This window comes from Solea senegalensis, linkage group LG16 (genome assembly GCF_019176455.1).
Source record: "Solea senegalensis isolate Sse05_10M linkage group LG16, IFAPA_SoseM_1, whole genome shotgun sequence".
NCBI classification, from domain to species: domain Eukaryota; kingdom Metazoa; phylum Chordata; class Actinopteri; order Pleuronectiformes; family Soleidae; genus Solea; species Solea senegalensis.
The window spans coordinates 13,606,085-13,633,745 of NC_058036.1; the positions used below are offsets into that span (position 1 = coordinate 13,606,085).

At 40.3% G+C, this 27,661-nt stretch overlaps 5 protein-coding genes across 10 annotated transcripts in view; 3 read left to right on the top strand and 2 right to left on the bottom strand.

Moving 5' to 3' along the window:
- fancm (FA complementation group M) overlaps window positions 1–14,165 on the bottom strand; it is a 35,567-nt gene extending 21,402 nt beyond the window's left edge. For 3 of the 4 annotated variants that reach the window (XM_044047587.1, XM_044047588.1, XM_044047586.1), the window contains exons 1-4: window positions 13,168–14,165; window positions 12,025–12,197; window positions 11,745–11,822; window positions 11,496–11,654 (exon numbers count right to left, since the gene is read on the bottom strand). In XM_044047587.1, coding sequence (XP_043903522.1) covers window positions 11,496–11,654; window positions 11,745–11,822; window positions 12,025–12,197; window positions 13,168–13,882 — 1,125 coding nt within the window. In that variant the 5' untranslated portion in view covers window positions 13,883–14,165. The remainder of the gene's footprint in view (window positions 1–11,495; window positions 11,655–11,744; window positions 11,823–12,024; window positions 12,198–13,167) is intronic. The other variant, XM_044047589.1, reaches the window with a different exon arrangement.
- soul3 (heme-binding protein soul3) lies at window positions 1,597–9,585 on the top strand. The gene is made up of 6 exons (XM_044047592.1): window positions 1,597–1,748; window positions 1,941–2,180; window positions 5,921–6,015; window positions 6,914–7,055; window positions 7,201–7,384; window positions 7,486–9,585. The coding sequence occupies exons 2-6, from the start codon at window positions 1,943–1,945 to the stop codon at window positions 7,655–7,657; spliced, it is 831 nt and encodes a 276-aa protein (XP_043903527.1). The 5' UTR covers window positions 1,597–1,748; window positions 1,941–1,942; the 3' UTR covers window positions 7,658–9,585.
- Window positions 14,166–14,275: 110 nt separating the features above from the next.
- On the top strand, window positions 14,276–16,874 carry iqcc (IQ motif containing C). Its single transcript, XM_044047345.1, has 5 exons — window positions 14,276–14,415; window positions 14,587–14,733; window positions 15,158–15,515; window positions 16,111–16,232; window positions 16,699–16,874. The coding sequence occupies exons 1-5, from the start codon at window positions 14,374–14,376 to the stop codon at window positions 16,732–16,734; spliced, it is 705 nt and encodes a 234-aa protein (XP_043903280.1). The 5' UTR covers window positions 14,276–14,373; the 3' UTR covers window positions 16,735–16,874.
- A 482-nt stretch (window positions 16,875–17,356) lies between these two features.
- dcdc2b (doublecortin domain containing 2B) lies at window positions 17,357–24,583 on the top strand. Of its 2 annotated transcripts, XM_044047343.1 has the most exons (14): window positions 17,358–17,625; window positions 17,710–18,010; window positions 18,132–18,183; window positions 20,549–20,619; window positions 21,116–21,247; window positions 21,333–21,467; window positions 21,646–21,685; window positions 21,771–21,836; window positions 21,976–22,141; window positions 22,562–22,671; window positions 22,757–22,828; window positions 23,278–23,349; window positions 23,432–23,503; window positions 23,620–24,583. In XM_044047343.1, the coding sequence occupies exons 2-14, from the start codon at window positions 17,727–17,729 to the stop codon at window positions 23,680–23,682; spliced, it is 1,335 nt and encodes a 444-aa protein (XP_043903278.1). In that variant the 5' UTR covers window positions 17,358–17,625; window positions 17,710–17,726; the 3' UTR covers window positions 23,683–24,583. The 2 variants fall into 2 exon arrangements, with proteins under 2 accessions (XP_043903279.1, XP_043903278.1); XM_044047344.1 differs by lacking the exons at window positions 23,278–23,349; window positions 23,432–23,503 and having other exon boundaries at window positions 17,357–17,625.
- On the bottom strand, window positions 18,918–27,647 carry tmem234 (transmembrane protein 234). 2 transcript variants are annotated; one of them, XM_044047347.1, is made up of 6 exons: window positions 27,410–27,647; window positions 26,864–27,015; window positions 26,257–26,323; window positions 25,412–25,504; window positions 19,316–19,380; window positions 18,918–19,102 (listed from the first exon to the last, which is right to left on the bottom strand). In XM_044047347.1, exons 1-6 carry the CDS (start codon window positions 27,420–27,422, stop codon window positions 19,046–19,048), a joined length of 447 nt encoding a protein of 148 aa, XP_043903282.1. In that variant the 5' UTR covers window positions 27,423–27,647; the 3' UTR covers window positions 18,918–19,045. The 2 variants fall into 2 exon arrangements, with proteins under 2 accessions (XP_043903282.1, XP_043903283.1); XM_044047348.1 differs by lacking the exons at window positions 18,918–19,102; window positions 19,316–19,380 and adding an exon at window positions 24,584–25,248 and having other exon boundaries at window positions 27,410–27,636.
- Between the last annotated feature and the right edge of the window lie 14 nt (window positions 27,648–27,661).

Consider the following 27,661-nt stretch of genomic DNA (forward strand, 5'->3'; position numbering starts at 1 on the left):
AAGAGTTTCACAAACACTGCTATGAATGGGAATGGGGGTATTTTTTTCATGTGTTCACAGACAAGGGTAATCTACAGGTAAAATTGATGGTAATTAATACAAGGTTCCAGAGGAAAGGAGACAAGACAAGACCATAAGATGAGGAGACAAAGTAAGAAGAGGGAGATGAGATGAAATTAACAGGAGAGGAGACAAGATGATAGGACAAGAGAGAAGAGGGAACAAAAGTAGAAGAGAGGAGATGAGAGAGGAGACAAGAGGACAACTTGTACTGAGCATGCTCGGTAGATGCTGACAGCTGACTGGCTGAAGGGCATGGAGCTAAGTGACATGGTGAAGTCAGTAGATGGCTATTAATAACTGAAACTACCCTAAGCTGAACTAGTCGGTCGTGTATGTTGGCATTAACAGGGACTTGGTGTGTGTGTTGTGGTGATAATGTGGGGTAAGAGGGGGTAAATAGGGGAGGATAATGCATCAAGGCAACAAGATGAAAAGACAAAAGAATAATTGTTTGTGGCTGGAAGGATGATATTGCATAGGCTATTAAGCCTGCCTTACCAATAGAACACACACACACACACACACACACACACAGAATTATATAACAGCCTCTGGCTACGTGCACGTTGAAGGCTGCAACATGGTGGTTGGATGTTGCAGTAACACAGACTAGACTAAATCCTGCCTCGTCTGTTCCCTAGAGCACAATTTCAAGTTTGTTTGTTTTTTGTTTTCTGTGTCTGTAAAATGCTCTATTTATTATTTAATTCATTAAAGATCATTCACTGTGATGAAAACACACACACACAAAGAAAACATGTCCCAAAGCAGCAAAGAAAATTCATTACCATCATCTCTGCTGCTACATTTTACTTGGACGTGTGTATATGTACCTGGACATACACATCCAACATCGGTACACCAGTTCAACTGCTTGCTGACCTTAATATCTAATTAGCAAATGTAAACATGGTAGAGAAGACTTGCTGAATTTCAAACTCAGCATCAGAACGGCACAGAGCGGTGACTTTGTACATGGTTGTCTGAGTATTTCAAAAACCGTTGATTCTACTGCCGCGTTGATGTCAGAGGAGAATGACCACACTGGTCCGAGGTGAACGAAAGACAGCGTAACTTAAATAACTGAACCAGAATCTAAACCATCTCTGATCGTGCAACATGATGAAAGTTGAAGCAGATGGTACACAGCAGCATAAAACGGACACTATATTATTAGGTTACACGTAATACATACACTTTGTTTGTCTTTTGCAGTATGTACAGTATTTGTGCATGACAACACATTTTCAATGCATTCTGCAGCCCTAGTTTCAGGGGTACACCCTGGACAGGTCTCCAGTCCATCACAGGACCACATGAAACCAGCCACTCTCACAAGTTACAGCGCCCAATTTGCCTCATTCCCAAATCTGCATGTTTAGTTCTTTCTACTTGACAGAACCTGGTGAGATGTGTGTACCTGGGTCGGGGTCTCTGTAATGAATGGTCTTGTCCAGCAGGAGAGAGGAGGAGGAGTCAGAGGATAACGCAGCGTCACGTGGCCCGCCCTCATCCCCTATAAACACTGTAGTCACCGCCGGCGGAGACCAGGCGAGCGTCGCGCTGCTCAGCGGAGGCAAAGGTGCCCGCCTCGTTTTTCTTTTGTTTATTTGTTATTTACACAGATAAAAAGTAGGGTGAGCACTTGAGTATGTGTCCTTATCGTCGTATATAACGCACCGAAGGTAATTATGCCTGAATGCGTCGAAGAACGCTTTGCCCTGCCCGTTTTTTGACCAGAAATTAGTCGTCGTCCTACCGAGTTTCGAAGAAAAAGGCGCACATTTAACTTCGCTTTGTGAATAAGTGCAACCTACTTTTCATTTTAGTCAACAATTTTAGGTTAATTTTTCGTAACGTATCAATCTCACGAGCAGAAATGGACCGAGGTGGCTGTCAGATGAGCGGCGGCGGTGGTGGTGGTATTGACGGCAGCGGGGGCGACAGAGGTGGGATGATCACGCTGGAGGATCTGGAGTCTTTCTCCGAAGATCGAATGTCAGACTCGGGCAACGGCAGCCTGGAAGAGGAGGCAGAGATCACGGAGGAAGACGACGACCGGCTGCTGCATTACTGGCAGGACGTGGCCAGGGGACACCAGGTGGAAGTTGCTCAAGGTAAAACTAAGTAAATAATAAGCTAAATATTGACATTAACAGCCACATATACAAAGTAAAGTATAAAGACTGTATATGTATCGCAAATAGCTCTCAGACAGGTAAAAACAACTAACCTTTGACTTATCTTGGGCTAGCTAACCACCGTGTACATTGACCTAGTTACTGCAGAGGGGATAAAGTTAGACCAGCTCCAGCCAAGTCAACACATCCACTGCCTCTCACACAGCCGTGTATTCAAACTTTAAAACTCTATTCTATTCAATGTAAGGTCAAAAACATGACAAACAGTACATTAGTACGAGGTAAACAAAGCGTTGTTTGTCGCCTGGTCATGACGCCACTGAGGGAATCTTCTCGTAAAATACACATACATTACAAATAATACCTCCGTTACTGAAACTGGAGAAAAGTCTAATAAAAGAATGTACTGCTTGTACACTTTGTTGTATTTTTTACATGGCTACAACCCATAACTGATTATTAGTCATTTATTATACATTCATTGGCAACTATTTTGATAATTGGTTCATCAATGTCCGTAATTTAATTTGGTTTTATTGGGGGTTTATTTGCTCCTGTGAGTGTAAACTGAATATATTTGGTTTGAGGACCAAATAAACTGAGCATGACATCATTTTAAATGTTTGGGAAACATCAACCTACATTTTATGGACACACTTACTAAAAGAAATTGTTGTCTAATAATTGTAAGATTATATGAAAAAAAAGGGTTAGTTGCAGCAAAACAAAAATAATGCAGATAGATTGACTTGGCCTGATTATAAAGCAGCATTATAGAGGATAACAGTTGTTACTATCAGGTATATAGTTGCAATGGCACAGACATAATAACACAATAGTGGTAATACTACTAGGAAAAATGGGGAGAAAATTAATCGGCAAGTGTTAGCACTTGGCAGCCATCTTGGAAACACCCCCAATTAATTAATTATGGATAACAACATAAACAATCTCTCATCTAGACAAAATGGAGAGCAACAACTGCACCTTTTAATGGTCACATTGTTACATGTCACCCTTCAAACCTGTTGAAAATCACTAAACTGTGGCTTTTTAAAATAATTTGGTCCATTGGGTACATTTCTATGTATACACACATTTTCACTACACTAATATTCATTCTGGCTATGACTGCATTGAAAAAGTAGCACAAATAACCTTCCAAGACTTGACTACCATAGTAAATTATATTGAGAAAAAAATAAAAAGATTGGTTTGTTTATTTTGCCTGATCTGCTCATTCAGGTGGATGACACAGGAGATCACTAAGGAATACAGAGACCTTTAGTCCGTGGTATGCTTCACATTTGCCTCTACGACTGTGAGCAGTGTGTGGGTCCACTGGACCATGTGTTTTAATGTCAGTGCACACGTGTGATCTATTAATTGTGACCCAATTGGAATGTGGTAAGAGCTGTTTGACCATGAACTGAAAAGATGACCAGTGTGGTATCAGAGTCTGGCGTCAGCATGCAGTAGAGCTGTGCCTTATCACTGTCAAAGCAGGACAAATGTCTGTAGGTTATATTCTTGTAGTCAGAGCTTCTTTGTTTGTTATGTTTTTGAAGCAGTGATATTGCTTTTCAAAGAGTGGATTTACCAGTATGAACCACATAAACAGAAGAAAATAAGAGTAACAGAGTTCCAGAGACTGACTTTTCTTGACCATTAAAGATATGGTACCTGAATGAAATGTCAATTCGTCTGTAAATTAAATCGCAGTGTCTGGTTTGAGTCTGGAGACAGCTATGGCTGTTTGGACTCTAAAACCTTCTTAATCTAATTCATAACTGCGGATCATTGGGCTCACAAATCTGGACAATCATCTGGACAATATACCCCAAAAGACTAAATTGTTATTTGTTTCACAGCAATGAATACATTTTCAATGTGTGTGGCTGAAGGTGACAAAAATTGTCTCATTTAACATTTCATATGGTCAAACTTGTTCAGGTTTAACACTTTATAGGAAAAAAATACTATAATTTTATGCATTTGGGGGCAGCCTGACATACAGGTTATGCTATTTGTCATTTTTTTAGTGATTGTCTTCAGTGCAAATCCTGCACCACCACGTCCTCACATCCACACAGCCCTCAGACCACTAACTGAGCACTTAATAAATTAAATCACTTGCATGGGCTTTCTGACTCATGGGGGATTATCTACCTGGCCTAAACGTGTACTCGGGTTGTAGCTGCTAAATCCCGCACCACAATAGTGAAGCTCAGGGAACTGGCCAAGACCCTTTTGCTCTAATTAGGATAGAGTCAACTGGAGATGGGTGTGGTTGATTTTCAGCTGTTAACATATAAACACCCACTCTATAAACATCATTGTTTACGATTAAATACTGTCAAAAGATACCACCAAAATATTTTTTTCACATATCCAAGGCAATCAGTATTGTTGCATCAGCAAACTTGAGGACTAAGATACCTAAAAAACATCTATCCTTTTTTGAGGATCATTGATCCTAGCAAACAAAATATTGGTAGCATGTAAAAGTCTGATTTTCATGCCTTCTCAGTAAAACCATTTATGGACACAAAGATAATATTATTTACTAGAGCTACTCATAACAGCTCATTGTAGAGTAAAATGAGGTCAACTTAGAAGATGTCATCAACTGATGTGAACACATGGATGCCTTGTTGCTTGTAAACAAGATGGAATTTATTTCTCCAAATATTCAGGCCAAGAGTGCTCTCAAATTGCCACAAGACTCAGATGAACTTTTAATGTTCATGAGGATGCCATGGCTGTGTGGGCAGCATTCATTCAACTCAAAATAGTTATTCATCTAATGGCCTAATAGTTATTGTAGATTATTCATTTTTATTTTTATTTTTATTTTTTATCTTAAAATTGCAGCTTTTGATGCTCATTTGTACATGAGTGATAATGATTAGTGGCACATCAATATTAATGATCGAGGCAAATTAATTTGCTTGTTTCTGAAGTGTGTTAGCAGTTCATGTTAGCAGGTATGGACAACAGCACTTTGGTGTAGTAGTGGTTTCTTCCCATCCTTGTCTCCCCTATTGAAGATACCATCTTTATTTTTAGTCAGATGTTGCTTATTGGCCAAACAGAGCCACGTCCCTTTATCTGTTATTAGTAAACACTCAAACACGTTCACTTTGTACGTGGTCAGATGATTGATCACCTGTAAATATATAATTTGCCTCTATGTCCTCTAATATAAGTATCAAGTGTCACAAGAATCTACTCATGTCACACCTTCACTCACTGTTAATTAAGGGAGAACATTACAAGGTAGACATGTAAAGTACAGCAAAGACACTACTGTAGTGTGCCTCTGTTAATACCAGTCTATATCTGGCCTTGGGCAGCTTCCATTAGTGCTACATCCGAGTGACATCCTGGAGCAGCACTTGGCCAGGTCTGCCCATCTGTCAGCCTTCTTTCACACAAACTATCTGCATCACCTTGGAGCATTTTACTGGAGGTGGAGGAGAGGGGAAACTCCGAGTGCACATAATATGGTGTGAGTGGAGATAAGTTACAGTGTATGCAGTATGTAAAAATGTAGGTTGTGCTTCATTATATGACAACAGTCCTGTGGCTAAAAACACCTGCTTTCACTTTTATAAGGAGAGTTTGAATCTTATTTTCTACATGTCAACAGTTTGTTTTACTTTTTTTATATAGATCATGATTTTAACTCACTGAACACTCTGTTTGTCTTACAGATATGGCACAACCCATTCAGCAGCTAACCACCAACAACGAAGGACGCAGCAATAGGGAGCACATCCCTTTCAACGTCCTTGGACGAAGAGAAAAGGTGTCTACTACTGACATTTGCTGCTTTAACGATGACAAATGAATGATATAACCTTTGCTCTTTGCAAATTTTCATACACGATAAGACAAGGAAAAAGGTTTAGAGACAGAATTACACTAGTTTAATGTAGATGAAGCCAATCTTAGTTATTTGTCATCACTCCACCATGACAAGCCTTTTATAACAATTAACTGTTGGATCCAAGAAGCTGACAGCAATGATGCAAAACGCCCAAATCAACTAAAACACATGATCTTGTAGGCACAGTCTATACAAGACTCAATTTTTAATGCCATTGTGGTTTTATGATGTATATTTTGTCCTATACGTGAACTTATACATGTTCAACCTTCATTTTAGTGTCCTAATTAAAAAGAACTGGGTTTTAAAATATAAAAATATACTTTACATTACAGCAACTCTACAAAGATGAACACTCCGTTACGCACAAATTGTAAATCAGGCCTCTTAAAAAATGTGACTCAAGACAAAAAAGCCATGTAAACTCCTTTGGGGGGCTTATAAATTAACAGTGCTAATTGGTTTAACTTGATTTAATTAGTTCACTAAAACCTGAGTGGACACCCTGGTTAAACAAAGGATAATGACTATTCTTAAAGTAGGTTCTAGTGCCGTGTGGCAAAGTAGCACATTGAAACAGTGGGGTTAACAGTATGTTCGAGAAAACCTGTTTCATAAGACCCCCTACAACAAACAATTGATTAGATTTTTATATTCTCTGATTTCAGATTCAGAAATGTTAATATATGTAGGTGTATTTACTCTTATATGATGGGAAACTGGCTATCTTTTCGATCAATAATTAACTCTGAAAATATTTTTTGTGACAGCCTTGATAAAGCCTCGCTTCATCATATTTATTGTTTTTTTTTTTCAGTGTGGGAAACTGCTTTATGAGAAACGCCACTATGAAAAGGGCCAGTGGGCTTGTATAACCCTGCGTGAGGACACTTATGAGCAGAGCATCTGTTATGGTTTTATGAGGATAATGAAATATATCTGCCAGCAGAATTCTTTAGGTGAGTCCACAAACAAGGAAGCAACCAGCACACGCAACCACAGTCTGACCTTTTGAATCCCAGCTTTGGTCCACTTTTTATTTTCTGAGGAAAATCTCCAAATCCAGCACATGTAATAATGACGGCTTCTATTTTTGTTCCGTAGGTGACTACTTGGGCATGACCCTCCCTATCGTGACAGTGGTGCGCACAAATGAGAACCATTCTGTGATCTCCCATGAGGTCACTGTGGCATACTACCTTCCTATTGAGCATCAGGCCCAGCCCCCACAGCCTTCTGACGGCGAGATCTTCATAGATGTTTGGCCCCCAATGATCGTATACACAAGGTAAATGGAGAATGGAATAAAAATTGCTATTGCCACAATGCCAGGATAAAATGAATTAGTGACCAGCAGGGCAAGAATCATTGTTGTTTTTCTGCTTCCAGGGCCTTTACTGGTCCCACCAATGAAGTGACCATCGTCAACCAGATCGATGCCCTGGCAGAGATGCTGGACACTCCTGATGCTTGTGTCAACGACTCGTTCATCGTGGCTGGCTACACCAACCCTGCTCACAGTAACCGTCAGAATGAGATCTGGTTCCTGGAGCGACACTGAGGAACGACCGTACCTGTGACCTTGAGCCCATAAAGACTCCCTTAACAATGTCCCAGGTCATCAACAGCCTCAGGTGTGATGTCCTCTGTAGTCACCACCTCAACCTGAACCAACCACCAACCACAGCAGTTGGATCTTGATTTAAAAACAACAACAACTTAGCCATTACTCTGATCTTAGTGAATTCTCGTTCATTTCCATACATCGTCCTTTCATCCATAAACCACTGCCATATGCTCATGGACTTAACCCAAACGCTAAAGTAAAGTGTAGCATTCATCTCCTGCTCCTACACTGTGATGACTTAAAACCATTCCTAGGCACAGTGTTCTCTTGTTACATTAGAAATAGCGAGCAATCTGTGAACTGTGTACCCATTGAGCTTGCAACATGCAACGCGCGTCTTCTCTACAGCAGAACCAGGCTCCAGTGAATATGCAGACTCATTATAGTCTTGTGTTTGTTGCATAGCCGCAACATGTTGTAAAGTGGGGTGATGTTCAATTTTCAACATAAGAAAAAAATTTCTGCGTCATTCTATAGCTTTCTGAAATGTCTCTATTGACATGCTGTTTGTATTCACTATAGGTCAAAAGTCTATGTGATGCCAGTCACTACATATGTTGCTAGTAGGTGCAATATTTAACTGATAACAATAGTCAACACGCCAGTTATCACAGTTGCTGTGCCACTGACCTCATCCTGTTAATGTGTGTGGGTGTGTTCAGATGCAGATATTGTTGTTTGGGGGATGGAGCGCGCAGCACAGCCTGACAGACAACATTCAGAGTAAAACTGATGGCTGGAACCATAAATACACTCATCACAATAATGTAGACAAACAAACAAACACGCGTGAATAGAACCTGCTCATGTGTCTTTGTGTATGAATGTATAGCCGACAGGGTGAAAACAAATGAATCCCTACAAGAAACCAAATGTTGAAAACTTCTACTGCTGAACGACAATCATGAAGTACTTCGATGTACATTCTTCTCTTCTGGGAAAAAAAAACCAATGCATTCCTCATGTTTCAAGGCACACTCACACACAGGAATAGTATATACCTCTTTCTCATGCTCTTTCTTTGGCTTCTCTGAGTCAATGTTAGCGAGTATGCATTCACTGCTGTATTAAGAATACTGCTGCTTCTGTGTAGGAACGGTGTAAGGAACATATGAGCACAAAGAATACCTCTACTGTGACTATACTCTAATTAGATAGATGAAAGTTAAATGCTGTTTTAGTTCAATCTTTATTTAAAGTTCCATCATATGGATATTTTGAACTCAAAGTGAAAGATGTACATTTATATTTGCTATATTAAAAAAAACAAAAAAAAACATACATACCACTACACTTTGAGTTCAAAGAAATGTCTCTGAAATAAAACTGAAAGTTGAACCAGCCAAATCTTGTTCTTAGGAATGGGGCATGAAATCCATTAGGCAGGAAGTTTTTATTATCATTATTGTTATTCTTATTATTATTATTATGAAATGTGTAAATATTAAACAGTAAAGCTCAAACTGTGAGGAAATTGGTTTAATCTTATTTAAACTGCAAAATAAAACAGTGAAGTAAGTTTATCATTGGGTTGGGAAAGTTACAGAGTCGGCCTTTAAGTGGCATTATGTCATTATATTGACATTAAGAAAATCACAAGAATATATTAAGCATTTAATGATTGATGAGCTGATATTACAACTGTAGCGTGCAAACACTTTCAAAGCCATGATACAAGTAGGTTTGTTCCCCCTTTCAAAACCTGGTTACGTGGGAACATCACGTCAAAGTATCTAATTCGTTTTCCTTTTTATGTTTCGCTTGATTTTTTTTGCTAAAGTGTGAGTACTGTGATTGAAGTGCAGCAACAACAACAGCTACTGTGGTTGTCTTTGTTCAATAAAACTGTGCTTGTCATTTGACATCAACAGTGATACTGGATTTATTTTTTATTTTTTTAAGGTGTTACTCACACAATCACACAACCCTAACCCAGAGACAAACACCTAGTCACGCTCACACTTATGCTCAATTTAAAGTGTCCTATGGTTTGGGACTGTGGGAGGAAACCGGACAACCAGGAGAAAACTCACATACAGAAAGGCTCTCAGCCGAACCGGGCTTCAAACCAACCAATACACCACTTTGTGGACACATCCGGGGTTATTGCTGCACAAACACAAAAACAGAATGGTCACATGTAACAAACAAAGCGAGTCACACCCAAGTTTGTTCTGAGACACGTTGCATTAGCTACTTCATAGGAGGATCTAGTTCTGTTACTTGGGATATAGTAACACGACGACCTCTCACAGGAGTGACACACAACACTACATTACAGTGCTTTGTATACACCGCATTAACATACCCATGCAATGTGTGATGAACAGCTTCTTTCTCTGAGAGAGCAGATTCTGTCACCCTTAAGTCACAGATGTAGGAATATTTATAATTCTAATAAATAAGAGCCATTTCTGGACAATTAACTTTCAGCTTAGACTCGTCTGCCACAGGGTACACCTGTTCAACCACCTGTTGCTGCCTGTAATCAGCTGATCACGTGGCAACATGGCAAAATCGATCCATGTGAAGGGGAAGAACCACACCAGGCTCCACTCCTGACACACTGTTAGCTGTTCTGTGCCTAATATAGTGGCCAATGAGTATGTACTGTATGGTATGGATGCCTGACATTGATTACACCATGTGCTGTAACCTGTAAAACTTCAATCTATTCTTATTCAAAATCAAAATGCTTAGACAGTATGAACAGATGCTTCTCTCTGTATTTGGACTGGAAAAGACAGACCAAAGGCCGTGTCTGCATGATTGCTTCATTTTACTGATTACTGATCCTTAAATTCCACTTGGAGGACTGCAGTCATGCTCATGTTACACTTGAGTACAGTGGTCAAATTAGTACTGGTCAGATGAAGGGAGGGCAGGAGGTTAACAAGCAGGTTACACACACACACACATGTTCGACATTCATGACTTGAGGGGACATTGCATTGACTTACATTCATTTCTTGGAGACTTACTCTAACCTTAACCACAATTACTACTGGCCTAATCCTAATCCTAATCCTAACCTAACCTTAAAACATATCTTCACCTTAAAATGTAGTAATTTACGTTATGGGGACAAGGAGGACAAGTCCCCATAATGTGACTGTGTAAACAGGTTTAGGTCCCCACAACATTAGTAATACCTGGACACACACACACACACACACACACACACACACACACACACACACACACACACTACCTTCTGGTCAGATGTTCTGACTGATCTAACAACTGAGAATCAGAGAGAAGGGAGGGCACACACACACACACAACAGGTATTACATTTCAAATGCAGCTGTCACATTCCAGCTCTCCAGCCAGCAGAGATAGATGATGGCGCTGCACATTTAACAGTCTGCACATGCAGCGCACCAACCCTTGGGAGCCCGTAGAGACCATTAATAATCCAGAGAGTCTATCAACACTGTAAGCCAGGACACAGCGTCCGCGTGTCAAACAACAACAAATCAATTCATTTAATATTCACTGACCCGACATAGACCACACGGTGAGATGAAAGACGTGTGATGCAGAGAAAACAATTATAAGGTTGGTTGTTTTTCTTTTACTAAGACAAAACTGTGAGGAATGACCACAAGATGGCAGCAAAGCAATTTCTCTGTATTGTGGCATCTCAACCAGGAAGGTTTAAATAGAGAAGTAGATTTGTTTACATTAAGTTTTATTGTACTTGTCCACTACTGTGTCTCCCCCAAATGTCAGGTGTTAGGATTAAAAGAAAAAAAGTTCATCAGCCTACCTGCAGATAGCGCCCCTGGTGAGCAGAAAGGGCCTCCCCCAGAGGAACAACCATTTTCTCCACGCTGCGCTGGTGGGAGTGGGCCTGGATGTCAGGGCTTTCCTCTGAACGCAGCTCAATGTGGGAGATGAGTAAATTAGAGATCACTGACTGCACCGCCTGCAGGGAGGAATGGCGGAATCAGACATAGGAACATCAGACCAGAGGTTATATTATACAAGTACTGTATTAACCTTATATTGTTCTTACCTTTGCATCCCCTCCTGGAGTTGCACTCAGAGCCAGGATGCGGAATTGCAGAGTCTGGCTGCCAAGTTGTCTAATCACCTGAAAAGGAGAGAGAAGAGCAGGCAGCACAAATTAAAAATGTAAAACGTAAGTGGCAATGCTGCAAAAAAAGTCCAGAATTCTTTATCCATCCATCTTATATCCCTTCTATCTAAATAAATGACTTAACTTAAGACATCACTGCGCTGACATAAAATGAAGGCAATTGCAAGTTGTGGTCATCAGTGGAAAGTTTGGGTACCTGACAGTAAGCGTGGTTGCCCAGTGCTTTATGGGCTTCATCTATCACCACACACTTGACCTGCTGAGCCGGGCAGGTGCCTCTGGACAAATCATTCACCATGACCTGAGGGGTAAGGAAGAAGACACGCTTGGACCGCCATATCTCCTGTCTCTGCTTCGCTGCGGTGCTACCTGTGAAGTGGGACACGCTCTCTTGTTAATGATGAGTAATAGACGGAAGAGGTTTTTGTTTTAACATTAGACTTCAAAACAAAAATAATGTAGAAGCCAAATATTAAATACATGAAACATCAAAAACTTAATTTTGACAAATAAAGTTGAGCATTTATCAATTTTGAGAGCAGAAATTAGTAAATTCACACAAATACAAAACAGTTAGTCTACTTATTAAATCATATTAATTAGAAGTTGACCGTTTTTCTATGGCTGATGCTGATGCTTATCATTTTCCCTAATTTAACATAACATAGCTAATTTTAACATTTATTAGGACACTGTATCAACAAGGCAGTGTCCTTATATGCATGTCAAATATTTTTATAATAATCTTTGTGATTAAAAAAAGATTTAAAAGGTGCAGTGTGTAAGAATTAGTCAGATTTTAGTCAGACTAAGACAATAATTCATCTTTTTTATGTCATGTAAACAAGTTAGTTTGACTAAAATATTGTCAGTCTTAATTGGACTAACATCTCACATTGGCTGTTTTTCTCTAACGTAAAAGCTCAACGGGAAACTATGTTGGTCTTTGCATGACAGAAAGGATGTAAACACTTCAACTCTGTCTGTAGTTTCATCCTCCTTCTCCTTTGGGTTTTTATTTTTAAGCGTTTGTACAAAGAGACTTATGAATAGTGTGTTCAATATCTGCACAATGTCACACACTGGACCTTTAATCATTTTTGAGAACAAAATGTCTAAACTTAGATGAATAAGCATTCACTAGCTGATTAATTAAATAATGAATCTACTACTGATTTCTTTTTTTTTCTTTTTTAAAAGGGCAAAGGTCAGCGCAATTACATGAAACAGCTGACTAATGGGTCTAACTCCAACACTGGCCGATAACAGTTATTACAAAGAGCCGCTTGATTACTTGTCCACACTATTTCTATCAGTCTACCTCCACTTGTTTTGTTACCTGTCAACTCAGCCATGTGAGCCTGAGGGATCCCCATCACTTTGTAACAGGCCTCGATCTGTTGTGCCACCAGGGGTTTCGTGGGAGCCATGAAAACAATCTTCCCTGACGGATACCAGCGGTAGAAGTTGTACATGACCACGGAGGCTATAAAGGTTTTCCCCAGACCAGTGGGCAGACACACCAGTGTGTTGTGGAACAGAGCAGCCTCTGACATCTTCAGCTGGTACTCCCTGATGGGGTAATTGGTGGGGTAGATCCATACCTTAGCCGAGGAGCTGTCAAACCCAGGGAGGTCAGGATATGTCCTGGCACCTGATAGTGCTGGAGAAAGGGCCCTGCTTTCTGCTCCTACTGGGTTGTCATGCTGAATAAAGTTTGTATTATTACATTGCAGGCTCTTTTCAGCCTCGTACACAGCAACAACCATGAGATCATCATCCTCATCTTCATATTCAAACGCAGGTGCAGGCTCCTCTGTCCTCACTGGGGTCTCTGCTGTGAATGTTGACGAATGTCCCGTTTCACTCCATAGAGGGTTACGTGGAGGTTGTGATGGAGCCACCTTACCTGTGCTGCCTGTACTTGGGATTTTTCTCCGCCGCCCAGCGGCTTTATCGCCTTTAGCGCCTTTTTTCGGTTGGCCAAATGTGCTTTGAGAGACGGCGGCTCCCCATGTCTGGAACAAAGTCTTCTGATTTGAACCAGAGTTCATTATCTGCAGCTGTAGCGAGAAACTTTGAGATAAAGTGCCATGTGACGAGCAGCAGTAGCAACATTGCAAAACTCAAAACACTGGAATACTTCCGGGTCAATTCATGTAACGTTTGTCAAAATAAAACACCATAAACGTCATTACGCTTCTATTTCGGATATTCCTTTGCGCAGTTAAATTCAGTTAACATCATAAAATTATGTTTCAGTTTTGTTTGTCGCAATATACAAAGTTATACAGCGCCTAAATTAAATTAATGTGTAGATAGGCATTTTTTCTTATACTTTTATAGGTTTAAAAATGAAAGTTTAGGCTTTTCACGTCCAAATGCAGACATAAGTGAAGTAGCACGTAACAAAGAAAAGTTATACTACAAACGACGGTAACATTTCACAATGGCGTGCTTTTAATTTTATAGTTTGACACCAGAAGTAGATTAAAAAAGTTTTATCTCCCGCTTTCCGATGTAGCGCTGTCACGTTGCCATAGCAATGGACTGGAGTAAACTGGACAAGACACTCGTCCAGTTTCAGGTAATGCTTTTTAAATCTCGTTGTTTTTCCATCCTAGTGCTCCAGGTTTCAGTACTTTTGGAGAGTTGTTTACTGTTTTGTTGACGTATAGCTAATTTTTGCTAACGCGTGTTAAACAGCTGATTTAGCTAATATTGCTACCGTTACTGTACGTATTTCCCTCACCTGTAGGCACGTGCACGTGGATATTTGGTGAGAAAGGAATTGGCCCGTGCGCGAGAAGACTTTGAAGACATCGTGAAAGAGATCGATGGAGACTTGACACACGTGCAGTGGAAGGACACGATTATTATCGCCACACCCCACTTCACTGACACTGTAAGTTACCTGAACTATTTGAAGTACAACTCATTCGTTTCACTTCTTGAATATACTGTCCATAAGTATGTTTGTATACGTTTATAGTGGCTTTAAATTAAGAATAATTTGGGTTTTATAGGCTCAGACGAAGCTTTTTAAATGTAGGCATAAATCATTTTATTTCTACATTGGTGTCCTTTGTGTATTATGTATTACAAAAAATTAGTGATGCACTTTTTGCCGATATCCAATATGCATATATATCGGGAGTGCTTGGGCTGATAACCGATAACGATAAAATAAAAGCTGTAGAAGGTGCTAGCATAAATATTGATATCGTGCAGATAATGGAAAGACCCATATTGGTCAAATTTCTAATTGTCAAAGTGTTGTCTTTGTGAGCTTTTAAATACATATTTCTCTTCTTTTTAATGAACATCAGGACGACCCATTTCCACCCAGCAGTGATGTGAGTTTGCCTTCAGATCCAGGGCTAGATGTCAGTGCCAGGCCTCAGAGCCCGGCAGCATCGGCAGCATCCTTATCGTCGGACAGAGGGGGTGATCAGACTCTCTTCTCACAGAAGACAGAAGCTGAGAGGGATGATTCGGAAACCAACAGCAAACCCCGTCTTTCAAGAGACTGTTTCCCCAGCAGCTATGCTGGGGAAGATGTGGAGGATGCCAGACAGAAGGACCAGGAAGAAGATAAAGATGGAGGACTGATGGAGAGCACAGGAAACTCCACCACCATCTGGAGCAGTTTGGAGCTGGATGTGAGCAACAGTCACCATCACCAGGGTAAGTGTTGTCCTAGTGATGCCTAAAATTGGTATACTAAAAGTTAAATGTATTTGGCAGTAATAGTTTATGCTAAATATAAGAGGAAATACAATATTGCATGTTGGGTTTTTTTTTTCACAATCATATGTCATCTTTATGAACTCACTTATGTCTGCATTTGGACGAGAAAAGCCTAAACTTTCATTTTTAAACCTATAAAAGTATAAGAAAAAATGCCTATCAACACATTAATTTACACATTTACTTTCAAACTAGTTTTGTGTAAGAATCTTTTTATGCTATAGATCAATAATCCAATCTATTACTTAAATATTTTAAAGCTATTCTGATAATTTGAGTGAGTTTTTTCCTAAAGTTAAAACAATTTGGCAGATTTTTGCGTGTGAATAATAGGTTATATATGCATTTTATGAACCTAAACAAACTGGGAAAATAACAGACAGATTAAAAGGTTATGAAGGTAATTATAAGTAAATGTATTATTGTATATACACATAGATGGATGTCTTTATGGAATGTTTTTGAACAGTCTGGTTTGTCTCATGTCCGGCGTAGCGTACAAGTCTCTTTAAATTTACCATCTTATATCCAGGTCTCCGGCAGTACTGCTCGGCTCAGGAGGTGCCCCGCACACCGGAGGCCTTGCGTCTCCATAGAAACACGCTGACCATGGAGCTGGTCTGGCTACAACAGGCCATTGACAGCAGGAAAAAGGTAAGCGAGAGATGTAGTGTTTCCTACGGTCTTTCAGCAGTGGCAGTCTCCAGCTGTAAGACAATTGCCTCCAGTGCAAGCCAGAATTTATTTAGTGGCCTTGAAAACAAGTCAGTACAACAAAAGGTCCAGGAGGAGGCATGTCTCACGGCATTGTTCGTATCAGAATAATAACCGTAATAAATTTGCGGCAAATGCTAGCGCCAGAAGCAATTTATTGACATCACCTTGCTTGGCAAAGTGCAAAGTAGCCAACTTATATAAATATACATGCATTTGAGATTCCTGCAATCTGTTCTGGTATTAAATAAAATTCTAGTGTAAACTACATTGTTTCAGCCCTGTATGTCTGTAATAATTCCAACTATAACGCCAAAAACTATTTTCAGATTTGTGGTCGTGCATCAGCAACAGTGTGATAATTTTCATTTTTCTTCTTTTTTTTTTTCCTCTCCCTCTCCAACAGTATTTGTCTCTGAAGGACAGACTGACCATGTCCTGACAGCAGAAGCAATACCAAGTGAATGTAATAATGTGGGACTGGAGTCTCGACAGCTGTCAGTCAACACAGTTTTCTACAAAAGCGTTGATCGTGTGCTCGATGAATCATGTACAGTGTTTTTGTTTTTTTTTTGAATAAATGTTATTTTTTCTAAAAAAACGGCTTCTCTTCTGTTGATTTCCTCCAGTGCGGTGGTTTCACTTATTGTCCTCATGACATAAATCAGTAGAGGCTGAGGTAGTTAACTATTGTGTAGGATGTTGCTCTGTTGAATAGCACCGGTGGGAGGATCCCTGGCTTTAAACAAGTTTGTGTCTTGTTTCACAGAAGCTCAAATTTCCCATTCAGACTTCAATGAAGGAGCTCTCACTCATCACGCTCATTCTATTAATATACACACGGGAGTCTCCTACTCGGCTGCTGTTGCCTTATTAATGTCGTCACAGAGACGCCATGGGACGAAGCCAAAGAAGCAAAAAATATAGTAAATAGTTTTTTCCTTATTTCAAATGTCATCATTTAAAAAGCGGCGTTCAGTAACGACTAACAGTAAACCCAACCGGTCACATTGATCTTATTGATTCAGCCTACAACACAGTGACCCTCCCACTCTCCCCTCCTCTGTCTGTCTCTTTTGTTGTGCTTGCTGCTGATGGTTTGACCTGCAAAGCCAGTCATTGCTGGTCATGCTGCCATGGCAACCAGGAAATACTCACCGCCATCGGTGGAGTAGTGGTTGTGTGTAGGGAGATAGAGAGGAGCAGAGCGTGGCGAGTGGGAGTCCAGACAGCACAACAACAGAAGGGAGACTCATTTTCACCTTTGCCTTTCAATCCCGCTGTCTCTGCCGCTTCATCGTCCGCCAGGCTTGTGATTCACTCAGCAGTGTCTGTATGGACCAAACATCATATGTTTGTATTAATGTGTGAGAGTGTGTGTGTGTACTCACTACTACATGTGTTTGGGCTCTGGCAGTAACAGGTGCTTCACAGATGGCTGCCAGCACTGCAGCCACAACTCTGCTGCCGCCTGTGAAGAGCGTGTTGGTGTACAGGAATGGCGACCCCTTCTACGGTGGCCGGAGGTTTGTGGTCAACCAGCGGCAAGTGGCCACTATGGAGGCTTTTCTAAACGAAGTGACCGAGAACATTGGTGCGCCGCTCGCCGTCAGGACCCTGTACACCCCCAGGCAGGGCCACAAGGTCACACACCTCCAGGACCTTCAGACAGGATCCCAGTACGTTGCCGCTGGATTTGAAAAGTTCAAGAAGCTGGAGTGAGTACACAAGAGCTAATGTTTGGGGTCATTTGGATGTAGGCTTAGTGTATCTAAATACATACATACAGATGTTTAGATGTGGCTTCTCTTTATCATAATCTGTTGTCTTCATGTGTAGCTACCTGAACGTAGGAGCAAAAAAGCACCCTGCTGCCCGTGAAGAAATCCAGGTAGGCTTTTATATTCTGTCACTCATTAATCCCAGTCTAACCAGCAGGAATGTACCATTTGAACACCAGCCAAGTTAAATATGAAATCAGGTCCAGGAAAAACCTCTTACTGTAGGTGTGAGTGTGTGCATTGGTCAACTGACATAAATAATAGGCTCATGATTACTCTCCATCAAACACTCCACTCTTATCGTGGCTTTTCAAGGCTTTCCTGTGATGTTAGATTCACTAATTACAGCTGGATATCGTCAGGAACCAGAAAGTCCTTAGGAGAATCAGAGGTTATGATTGCTTTCATCAAGGCAGTTGACTGTATTAGAGGACTTTTAAAAATAAAAATGCTTAAATAGAGAAATATGTCTTGTCACCAGGAGTTGGACTATTACAGTTTATAAATTAGGGCTAAACGATTGATCTAATTGCGGAGAGGGAATGGTAGTTTTTACATAATTATTCTCATTTTCATTTGGATAACATGATTAAAATGATTACTGTTTTCTTCACCCTGTAGAATATGATGTGTATAGGTCTAGTTATAGGACAATAATTAATCTAAATTAATCTAATTTGACACACACAGAAAAATTGCACCTCCAGTCATATTCAAATAGGGATTTTATTAAAAAATGTCAATGAATTGTTCAGCCCTATAATAAATAGCTTAATATTCTTTCTTTCTTTTTATTTCAAAGAGTTTTTTCTTGGTGTTAGGTCATTTTTTTTATACTTGCCGTCTTGTTGATCCTGTGTCACTTCAAATGTGCACATCCATCCATCCATTTTCTACCGCCTTATCCTCCACATGAGGGGGTCGCAGGGGGCGCTGCCGTGCCAATTTTAGACTTAAATTGGTCTCATTCAATTAAAAGGAAGACAGGGCGTGGTGATGAAGGTTACACGAGCATGCAGGCGGAGACTCCTAAAACGCACAAGAAATGACTTCAAAGCAGCGCACACAAAACACCACTTCACGCTCAGGAGTGCTGACTTTGTGTCCCCCGCAGCTGGACGCCGAGTCGTCTCGAGTGTCAACAAGCAGTGCTACTTTTCTGAGTGATTGTGTGTGCCTTGGGTGCCTGCCATTTGGAATGCAGAGTTGTACTATGTGGAGGCTTGGGTTTTAAAGTCTTACATGCCAGTGTTGTGGTTGCTGTGGAGCAATGCGGGAAGCGTGTCTGTGTGAGAGAGCGTTTGATCCTGCGGGAGAAACAAAGACGTTATTAGACGACGAACATGTCTGGGCAGGCCTCTCTGTTCAGAGGTACTGTAAAAGCATTAAAGGAACACTTCACCGATTAGCATTTAGCTTTGTATTACTAGAATAGGGGTAGTATTTCTGAAAAAGTGTGCTTACCAACCTCAGTTTCCCCTCAGTTGAGAAATATCTTCATTCTTTTCTTTGTTACGTGCCCACCAGTGACACTTGGTCCTGTTAGCGTAACTGTTAGCAAAAATGGCGGACACTGTTTACATTCTGGGAATGAGGATTTTTCGGGGGGGTTGTGGTGCCGGAAGTGACATACTGAGGGTTACTATTCCCCAAGCTAGAAGTCCCGAAGTTTTCACTACAATAGAGGACTTTGAGAGAAATCTCAGAAAAGTGGAAAAAGAGACGGCTTCTAAGTATATCACGCACAAGAAACAACTCCATTTCAGGGGGAAAAGAGCAGGGGTTTAGGGTTAGGCAAGGACCCAGTAAGGCCATAAAACATGTACAAAAAAATGTCACGTTTAATGCTATATTTCATAGGCGTCGTCGGCCAGATTATTCAGCTAAGTCCTTGGTTACTTTGGCTCTCAGTACATCACTTCCAGCAACATAGCCCTCTGAAAAATCCTCACTGTGTCACTGGTGGGCATGTAACAAAAAAAAAGAAGATATTTCTCGACTCAGGGGAAAATGAGGTTGGGAAGCACAATTTAGCAAAAATACTCCCCCTATTCTAGTAATACAAAGCTAAATGCTAATCGGTGAAGTATTCCTTTAAATGTCTGACCCGTCAAATGAACAACAATGAGGAAAGATTACCAGTGAGTGGCTTTTTCTAGGCTGATTAATGTAGGCAGACGCAAATACTTGCTCCAGATTTCACTGAGATGCTACAACGTGGGTAGCTGCTTTGAGAGAAGCCCTCAGATCAGACACGGCATGTTACAGTGTCACTGAAGACGCCGCGGAGTGAGATTAGTTTCCATGGCTGCAGCATTTGAGCCGACCTGAGCAGAATAGCCAATCAGTAATTACACTTTTGGGGTGACAGAACGTGGATAATGTAAACCTATTGAGGGAATATTCAATAAAGCAGAGGATATGACAACATTATGGTGTTCTAATGTGCCACATATCTGATTTGTCCCCCTTCAGGCTAAAGTAACCCAGAGGCCAAATGTCTCAGCGAAATGGAGGAAGTTTATACCTGTGCCTTGTGTTATACAGTAAGTTGGATAACCGCCGACACACACACACTCACACACAGCATGGAGAATATCTAATTGTAAGAATATAGGTTTAAAGATCACTTTTAAAAAAGTGTATCATCAAATCTTTGGAAGCAGAGTCAGAGTGAGTACAATTATTATCTTCTTATTTTTAAACCCAAAAATTTGGATAGTTCCGATTACTTGTTAGATTGTAGTGAAGGCATTCATGATTCCCAGATGATAAATAGTGCCAACTTTAATCCACTGACTGCTCCTCTATCACCAGCATATTGAAACAAAACATCTTATTTACCTACTTAAATATGATCAGACATTCAGTTTCCCTCAGTTCCAGAATTGTAGAATGCTGGGTGAAATTGGTCAGTACAGACATGAAGAACTATAGTGATCCAAAAACTCAGTGTGCACATACTGTAGGTATACAAGTAATGTTTTAGACAGACTCGGGGTGATAATTGCTAATTATAAATGCTTGAATAATCCTGTCCAGCGTTTTCCGTAATGGAGATCTCCTGTGTCCGCCGTTTCGATTCATTATTCCTCGAAGCATGCAGCAGGACCTGGAGCAGATTCTGAGTATGGTCACAGAGAAAGTCTGCTTACGAACTGGAGCTGTGCGCAGGTCTGTGAACCTGACAGAGACGTACACACGCTTTCTGTGGAATAGAGAGGGAATCCACTAAATGCACTCTCTAACACTCAAACAGGTTGTGTTCCTTGGAAGGGGTGACTGTGTCCTCAGCTGGGGAGCTGGAGACTGGCCACTGCTATGTTGCCGTGGGAACCGAGAGGTTCAAGAAACTTCCATATGTGGAGCTGTGGGTCTCAAAAGCGACGGAGAGGTATTGTCATGCGAGCTCCTCCGATGAATGTGCGCAAACAGACATGTTTGTGTGCCTCCGTGCTGCTTGTTCTCCTTTATAAGGCCCGAGAATGACTGTCAGACAAGAGGGAACATGGACAATAGATGATGTGCACTCACTATCTTTACAAAACAATGCCTTTTCTCTCATTTTATAGATATTACCAAGGAAAGAGACGACTGCTGAGGAGAACGGAGGTATCCTCAGTTTACTCTACAGGGCACTTTCACAACATTTTCAATAACTCTCTGTCAGATGACATATTGTGCGTTTTTCTCTCAGAACAGGAAAGCAGGGAGCGGTCCAGCAGATCAGTACAGCGACTCAGCTCTCCTCAATTCACCAGATGTGAGCAGGAAAAAAAAATCCCACTATTATTCCCACTACAGCAGCTATAATGGGACTTGAACTTTGTTTTGTGCACATGCTGCCAAGAATATCCAATCCACTATTAAGAAGGCTTTATTTCCCTTCATGTTATTCTCAGTCAGATGGCCGGAGGGTGAAGTCAACAGGAGATGAGGCTGCACCTCCACAAGCCCCACAGCAGAGGAGCAGGAGACAGGAAGCAGATGAGGCCTTTGCATTCTTCGCCAGGCCGGTCAAAATCCGCAAGAACAGAGGACTGTCGAGACTACAACTCACAGGATCTGGTCAGGAGCCAAGTCAAATCTAACTGTATATTAAATTACCTTCATATTTAGTCGTTGGGCAGACGTCTTTTTCAAAGAGACTGACAAGGGATCAAATGGGAAACATTAACAACCCAATCATTGTAGAACATTTGTTAGAGTTACGGCGCAAAGAGAAATCAGAGGAACAGAAGAAAGAGCACAGTAGTAGAGAGAACTTGAGGCAAATGACAGCAGGCTAGTGGCGTTAAGAGACTTTATAAAGACGGTGTTTGAGTGATGAGTCTTCCAAGAGTTTTTTCAAAATAAAGAGAGACTCTGTCACTTTGATAGCATTACTGAGCTCGTTTCACCACATGAGAGGACTGATATCGCCTTTAAGGCCCGTCAATACATGTCTATTTGTTGAGTATATAATCAGTATTGTCTTTTTTATTAAAGTCCAGCCCAGCGTATTTAAAGGAGCCGGACGGAAGAGAAGAGAGGAGGTACGAGGAGCTGAGGAGGTGCAGGAGGATGAAAATACAGCCACAGAGCTTCCCGTTGACAAGGTTAACTCAACAGTCTTCTTTCTGGGCTAAAATTAAATAAAAACACTTCATGAATGTAAATCTTCCTTTTCGTTTCATCTTCAAGAGAGTTGCCGAAATAGTGGAGAATGAAGAAGAAGTCAACCGTGCAGACGAGCCTCTCCGCAGCACACAGCAGGTAGGCATTAACACGTTTTGTTTTTATCTAAATCATGAAATGGGACAAACCACTGTGTTTTGTTTTGTTGTTTTTACATTCGGTCACTTTTTCTTCATATTATACAGATAGTGAGGGGTTTAATTTAGAAAATGACTGATTCCAGAGGATGGATCCACAATGATGATGATGGCCCGCATGATTAATTCATATATGTATTTAGGTCACGGTGCCATTGCTTCATTGTAGTTTACAGAGTTGACAGTAATGAATAGTTTACATAATTCCATCTAAAATATTGAAAACCACAAACCAAAACAAGGCAGTACATTTAAAGCACTCACACACACACACACACACACACACTTAATAACAGGTATAGAGTGCGAGTGTGTAGGCGGCTACATTTAAATAATCAGCGACATCTGACATTCTGTGTGAACGTACAGTATTTTTCTTCTTTAAAAAAGGAACAGTCGCATGAACAAAACGGTGTAGAACATTCCGAGAACTGGACAGACACGTCTGCTGCTGATCTACAGGTACACACAACCAGCGGCTGTCATTTAATGGATTGAACCCAAAAATGTTAGGCAGTAATTGATGCGTCTTTCATCACAAAAGGAACCAGAACAAAAGCACATGTCTCCAAGACCTTCATTAATCACCTCGCAGGGAGGGAACTGGGAAGAAAAGGTATCCTATGTTCCCCCCACCTCACGTTGCTCATCAGTGAATGACTCTTATTCTTGATTCTTATTGGCATTAATATGATTTGTGGCCCGATGACAATGTGTGTCCGGTTTCAACAGGACAAACCACAGGAAGTCCCGTCAAATACAGTGGAACAGAACCACAGTCAGAACGACAAGTGAAACAGGAGCAAAGAGGATTCACCAAGGCCGTCACCTCGGCATCATGAGCCTAAACAGCTGGACCCAAAGCACAGAAAGCTGTTCACCAGAAGAAAGGACATGAATGTTGTCATTTGTAGAATTTTAACTGTGATAATGAGCCAAGTAACAACATGAATGTATAATGTTATTCTTTAGGAAACTTGACAGGCATAAAAATGTGATCTTCCTGGAATAAATTAAGACGAAACGAGAGAGGAAAGCATGCCTGCACACATCTCATAAAACTGCTTTTAGTACTAAACATGATTGATAACATTTAGTATATTAATATGCGAAGAGGTGCTAAATATTACTTAACAGCTTTTCAAGTCTTTGATCACAGTCCAAATTGTTAAAACATTGACCTAGTGATGATTAGATTAGGCTATCACCAAAGAAACACACGTCACTGACAACCACTGATGTCAACCTGCTGGTGGCGCCAGAGAAGAAGTGAGGGCATCGGTTAAACTTAGTATGACTCATCCTCTGAGGACTACGTGTCAAATAACATGATTTGGCTGTAATACTGTTGATCAGATTGTCGTGTACGTACACGGCCACACTGATAACATGCCTGAGAAACAAAACTGGACTGGATTTGGTTGCATTAGTGTTAATGATGTTGTGTCCAGCTTGCTTTCAAGGACAATTCTAATGCAGTAGATGTAAATAAATAAATAAATAAATACATTTTTACACATAGCTGTATTTGTACAAATGTGTGACGGTGAAAAAAAAAAATATTAAGAAGTGTGTTTTGCCAACAAATTATTATTAAAATATTTGACATGACAAGCTGCAAAGATGCAACATAACAAAGTCATCTGTACAGTGCTCCATCAGTTAAATACTGTGACAATAAAAAATATACAGTACATTACCGTGCAATGATTTATTTCTGAATATGGCACAATTTGTCTAGACATAATTTAAAGAGAAAACTTTAAATACTTAAACTTAAATACTGCATCATATAAAAACTGCATTATCCACCTACTTAACTGCTATTTGTGCAAATGTTATATAGTACAATGTCGCTTTTAATCCAAGAGGAGACATCTAATTGGTCCATTTCAAACCCCAGCCTTATTTAAATGTGTTCTCCATTTTTATGCAGATGCCAGTACCATGGCAGGGCAGCAGGGTGCTTAAAAGTAAAAGTTAACAACCACCAACTTCAATGTGAGAGCCATAAATCTAACGCAGCTCTCGGGTGAACTCATCGTGAACTCACTTCCCCGTCTACTTGGCATTAAGAGATTCTGACCGGGTCTTCTGAAACTCACGACAAGTTCATTCAGGCACAATTCGGCAGAAATGTTGCTCTGAGGAAACGTTTTCTGCATCTCAATTGCCCCTCCGGTCCTGCTCCAACTCCGTCTTTCTTTTCCTGCTAATCTCTTGAAGGCGCTGAATGCCATCATTTCCATCAGCGCACAGACTGAGTCATATTCTGCATCCCAGTGTTGTCATTGTCAGTGATGGAGCTTATAATACACAGAGTGACCCCAGCCATGGTGAGAAACATTCCAGCGACAGCACCTGCACATAGTGAGGTGTGAGGGGAAGGATTTGACAGAAAAAAAAAAGAACATGACATAACCAGTGCTGCCATTTTAAGCAGAGGAAGGTAGTGACTACCAAGTGAATCTTCTTTGTCTTGCTTACATTGTAATCAGCCACTATTATATCACCTCTGACTTACTTTTGCCTCCGAACTCTTCACCCAGTAACTTGCCGGTGAGCAGAGTGCAAAGGAATGTGAGCGAGTTGGCCACTGGAACAACAACCGATAACTCTGGGTAAAAAGAGAAGTGAGAAAACATCAGATATAACATTTCCTTTTAAATAGCAGCCCAAATTCAACTCATCATGTACTTACGAAGACAAAATCTAATCAGGACCAAATTGAGAATATCCAACGTGCTGAGCTCTGAATAACAACTGATTAATAAAAAAAACTAACCATTATCAAAATAGTAGGTGATTAATTAAGTAGTTGATTACTAATCATTTAAATGTTGGAGCCCTAGTCGTAGAGTAATTGTATTATTACTGGTATTTAATTGTGATTTTCAAAATACATGCTGTGTGGATTTTACTGAAACGATATAATACAAAAAAGCTGACTCACTAACGAGACAGCTATCACAGAATATGAGCATTTATTATCTCTGATGATGAATGAAGTTGTGCCGTGTCGGATGTGCTTTTTAATACCATGGACTAGATAAAAAATTTGAAAATGAAATGAAGTTCATCTTTTTTTATTAATTAAATGTAATCAGATTAGACTAAATTAGATTTAGCATAAATTTAAGGAAGTATTTTGGTGGTGATTCCTGTCACCTGCTGATGATTTTTTAGTCCAGGCCCTTTTTTTCACAGCAGACATTTTGACAAAGCAAAGGTCAAGGTTTTCCTAAAAACATTAACAAAGGCTCAGTTTGTAATTAACACCTGTGCTTTTCCCTGCAATGACGTGCAAAAATGCCTGCTCTGAAATGATGCCAATAAGTGAGGTTTCCAAACCTGGAGTGGTCGTCTCACCTGTGGTGGAAAGAGTATAATAGTAGATCAAAGAGCCACTCTGGTTCAAGAGAAAGGGGACCAGGTACTGAAGAAGACAAGATTAAACAATTAAACCCTTTATATGAAGAACCAATCAAAATCAGCCACATGCTAACAGCCAGTAAGCAAACTGATGAGGAAACTAAAGCAACACTTTAGTCTTTGCTTTTGTGCTTGTAGGTTGAACTGATCAGCTTTATTCCTAAACTAACTAGAGGTTAACGATTTATTGTGGAGTCAAAGTTATGTTCAATATTCATTATAAAATAGACGTAAAAAGTGAAAATTACGACCAACGGTCGACCAAGGGCAACCTTAATCGGGTAATGATCGGTTTATTCATTAGCATAAATAATCTTGCATACAGGTCCTTTAAATACATCTCAAGACTATTAAACAGTAAGACAGGTTAAGTAAAAACACATGCATATATTATTGTAAAGAATGGGCAAAAAGATGCAACACGATATAAAAATTAAAACAACTATACAAACATTGGACAAATATGTACACTGTACAATGGTGTCATAATAATAACAATTTATTTTGTTTATAAAGACGTGTACTATCTGATACCAGATTTTACCTTGATGTTAAGAAACAGAAACTTGACTTCAGCCAGGAGCTGAGACACTCTGTTGGTCTCTGCCACATTTTCTATGCCCTCTGTTCCTCTTTTCAGGAAAGGGTTGGTGCAGCCCCACAGCACTGACACCAGCAGCAGACTCAGCAGATCCACTGCAACACACGCCCCGAGACTCATTCACAGACTCAGTCACCTGTCACTGACTGTACCTCACTGTTTTTATCTGCTACCACTGACGCCTCTGTTTACCAGTAACTACGCTGTGGTCATATAGGTATATATATATGCCATATAAACACGTATCAACCTGTAATTAAGTTAGAGCGGTAGCTACTAGTTAGCCATCGAAGCTACTAACGTTAGCCTAAGTTAGCTTTCTTCCCTAGCATGTGCTCTAAAATGTAGACAACTGTGAGGCTGCTTTTATGTTATTGTTATGTTTTGTGATCCGGATATTTAACATATACTCGTGCATTCTGAAATAAAGACGCGTTAAATGAACTATTCGTGAGTGAGATAATGAATTATCTCTGATAAGACGCTCACCTACGGTCACCATCTTCAGGTAAACAGACGACACCTGGGTGCGTTCAAGATCGTTCTTCACTTTTTGTTTTGTTTTTTTGTGGTGAGTTTCAAAAAGTCGAGTGATTAATAAGCTCGTTTTTAACAGAAGGTAGTGACTATAATTAGCTCAAAACTATTAAAATTATAACAAACCAAATGAAACACGGGCGATGAAGAGTTGCTACATTTCGCAACATTTACTATCTTGAATGCAGCTTGGCAGTGTTTGAA

Excerpts from the sequence above, each read along its gene's own strand:
- soul3 (XM_044047592.1), top strand. The coding sequence starts at position 1,943 with ATGGACCGAGGTGGCTGTCAGATGAGCGGCGGCGGTGGTGGTGGTATT. Across the intron at positions 6,016-6,913 it reads TCCTTGGACGAAGAGAAAAG|TGTGGGAAACTGCTTTATGA; the intron begins GTGTCTACTACT and ends TTTTTTTTTCAG. Across the intron at positions 7,056-7,200 it reads CTGCCAGCAGAATTCTTTAG|GTGACTACTTGGGCATGACC; the intron begins GTGAGTCCACAA and ends TTTGTTCCGTAG.
- iqcc (XM_044047345.1), top strand. The coding sequence starts at position 14,374 with ATGGACTGGAGTAAACTGGACAAGACACTCGTCCAGTTTCAG. Across the intron at positions 14,734-15,157 it reads CACCCCACTTCACTGACACT|GACGACCCATTTCCACCCAG; the intron begins GTAAGTTACCTG and ends AATGAACATCAG. Across the intron at positions 16,233-16,698 it reads CCATTGACAGCAGGAAAAAG|TATTTGTCTCTGAAGGACAG; the intron begins GTAAGCGAGAGA and ends CCTCTCCAACAG.
- dcdc2b (XM_044047343.1), top strand. The coding sequence starts at position 17,727 with ATGGCTGCCAGCACTGCAGCCACAACTCTGCTGCCGCCTGTGAAGAGC. Across the intron at positions 18,011-18,131 it reads GAAAAGTTCAAGAAGCTGGA|CTACCTGAACGTAGGAGCAA; the intron begins GTGAGTACACAA and ends CTTCATGTGTAG. Across the intron at positions 21,686-21,770 it reads GACTGCTGAGGAGAACGGAG|AACAGGAAAGCAGGGAGCGG; the intron begins GTATCCTCAGTT and ends TTTTTCTCTCAG.
- tmem234 (XM_044047347.1), bottom strand. Across the intron at positions 26,324-26,863 it reads TTCTGTTTCTTAACATCAAG|TACCTGGTCCCCTTTCTCTT; the intron begins GTAAAATCTGGT and ends TGTCTTCTTCAG. Across the intron at positions 19,381-25,411 it reads TGAAGAGTTCGGAGGCAAAA|GATCAAACGCTCTCTCACAC; the intron begins GTAAGTCAGAGG and ends TTTCTCCCGCAG.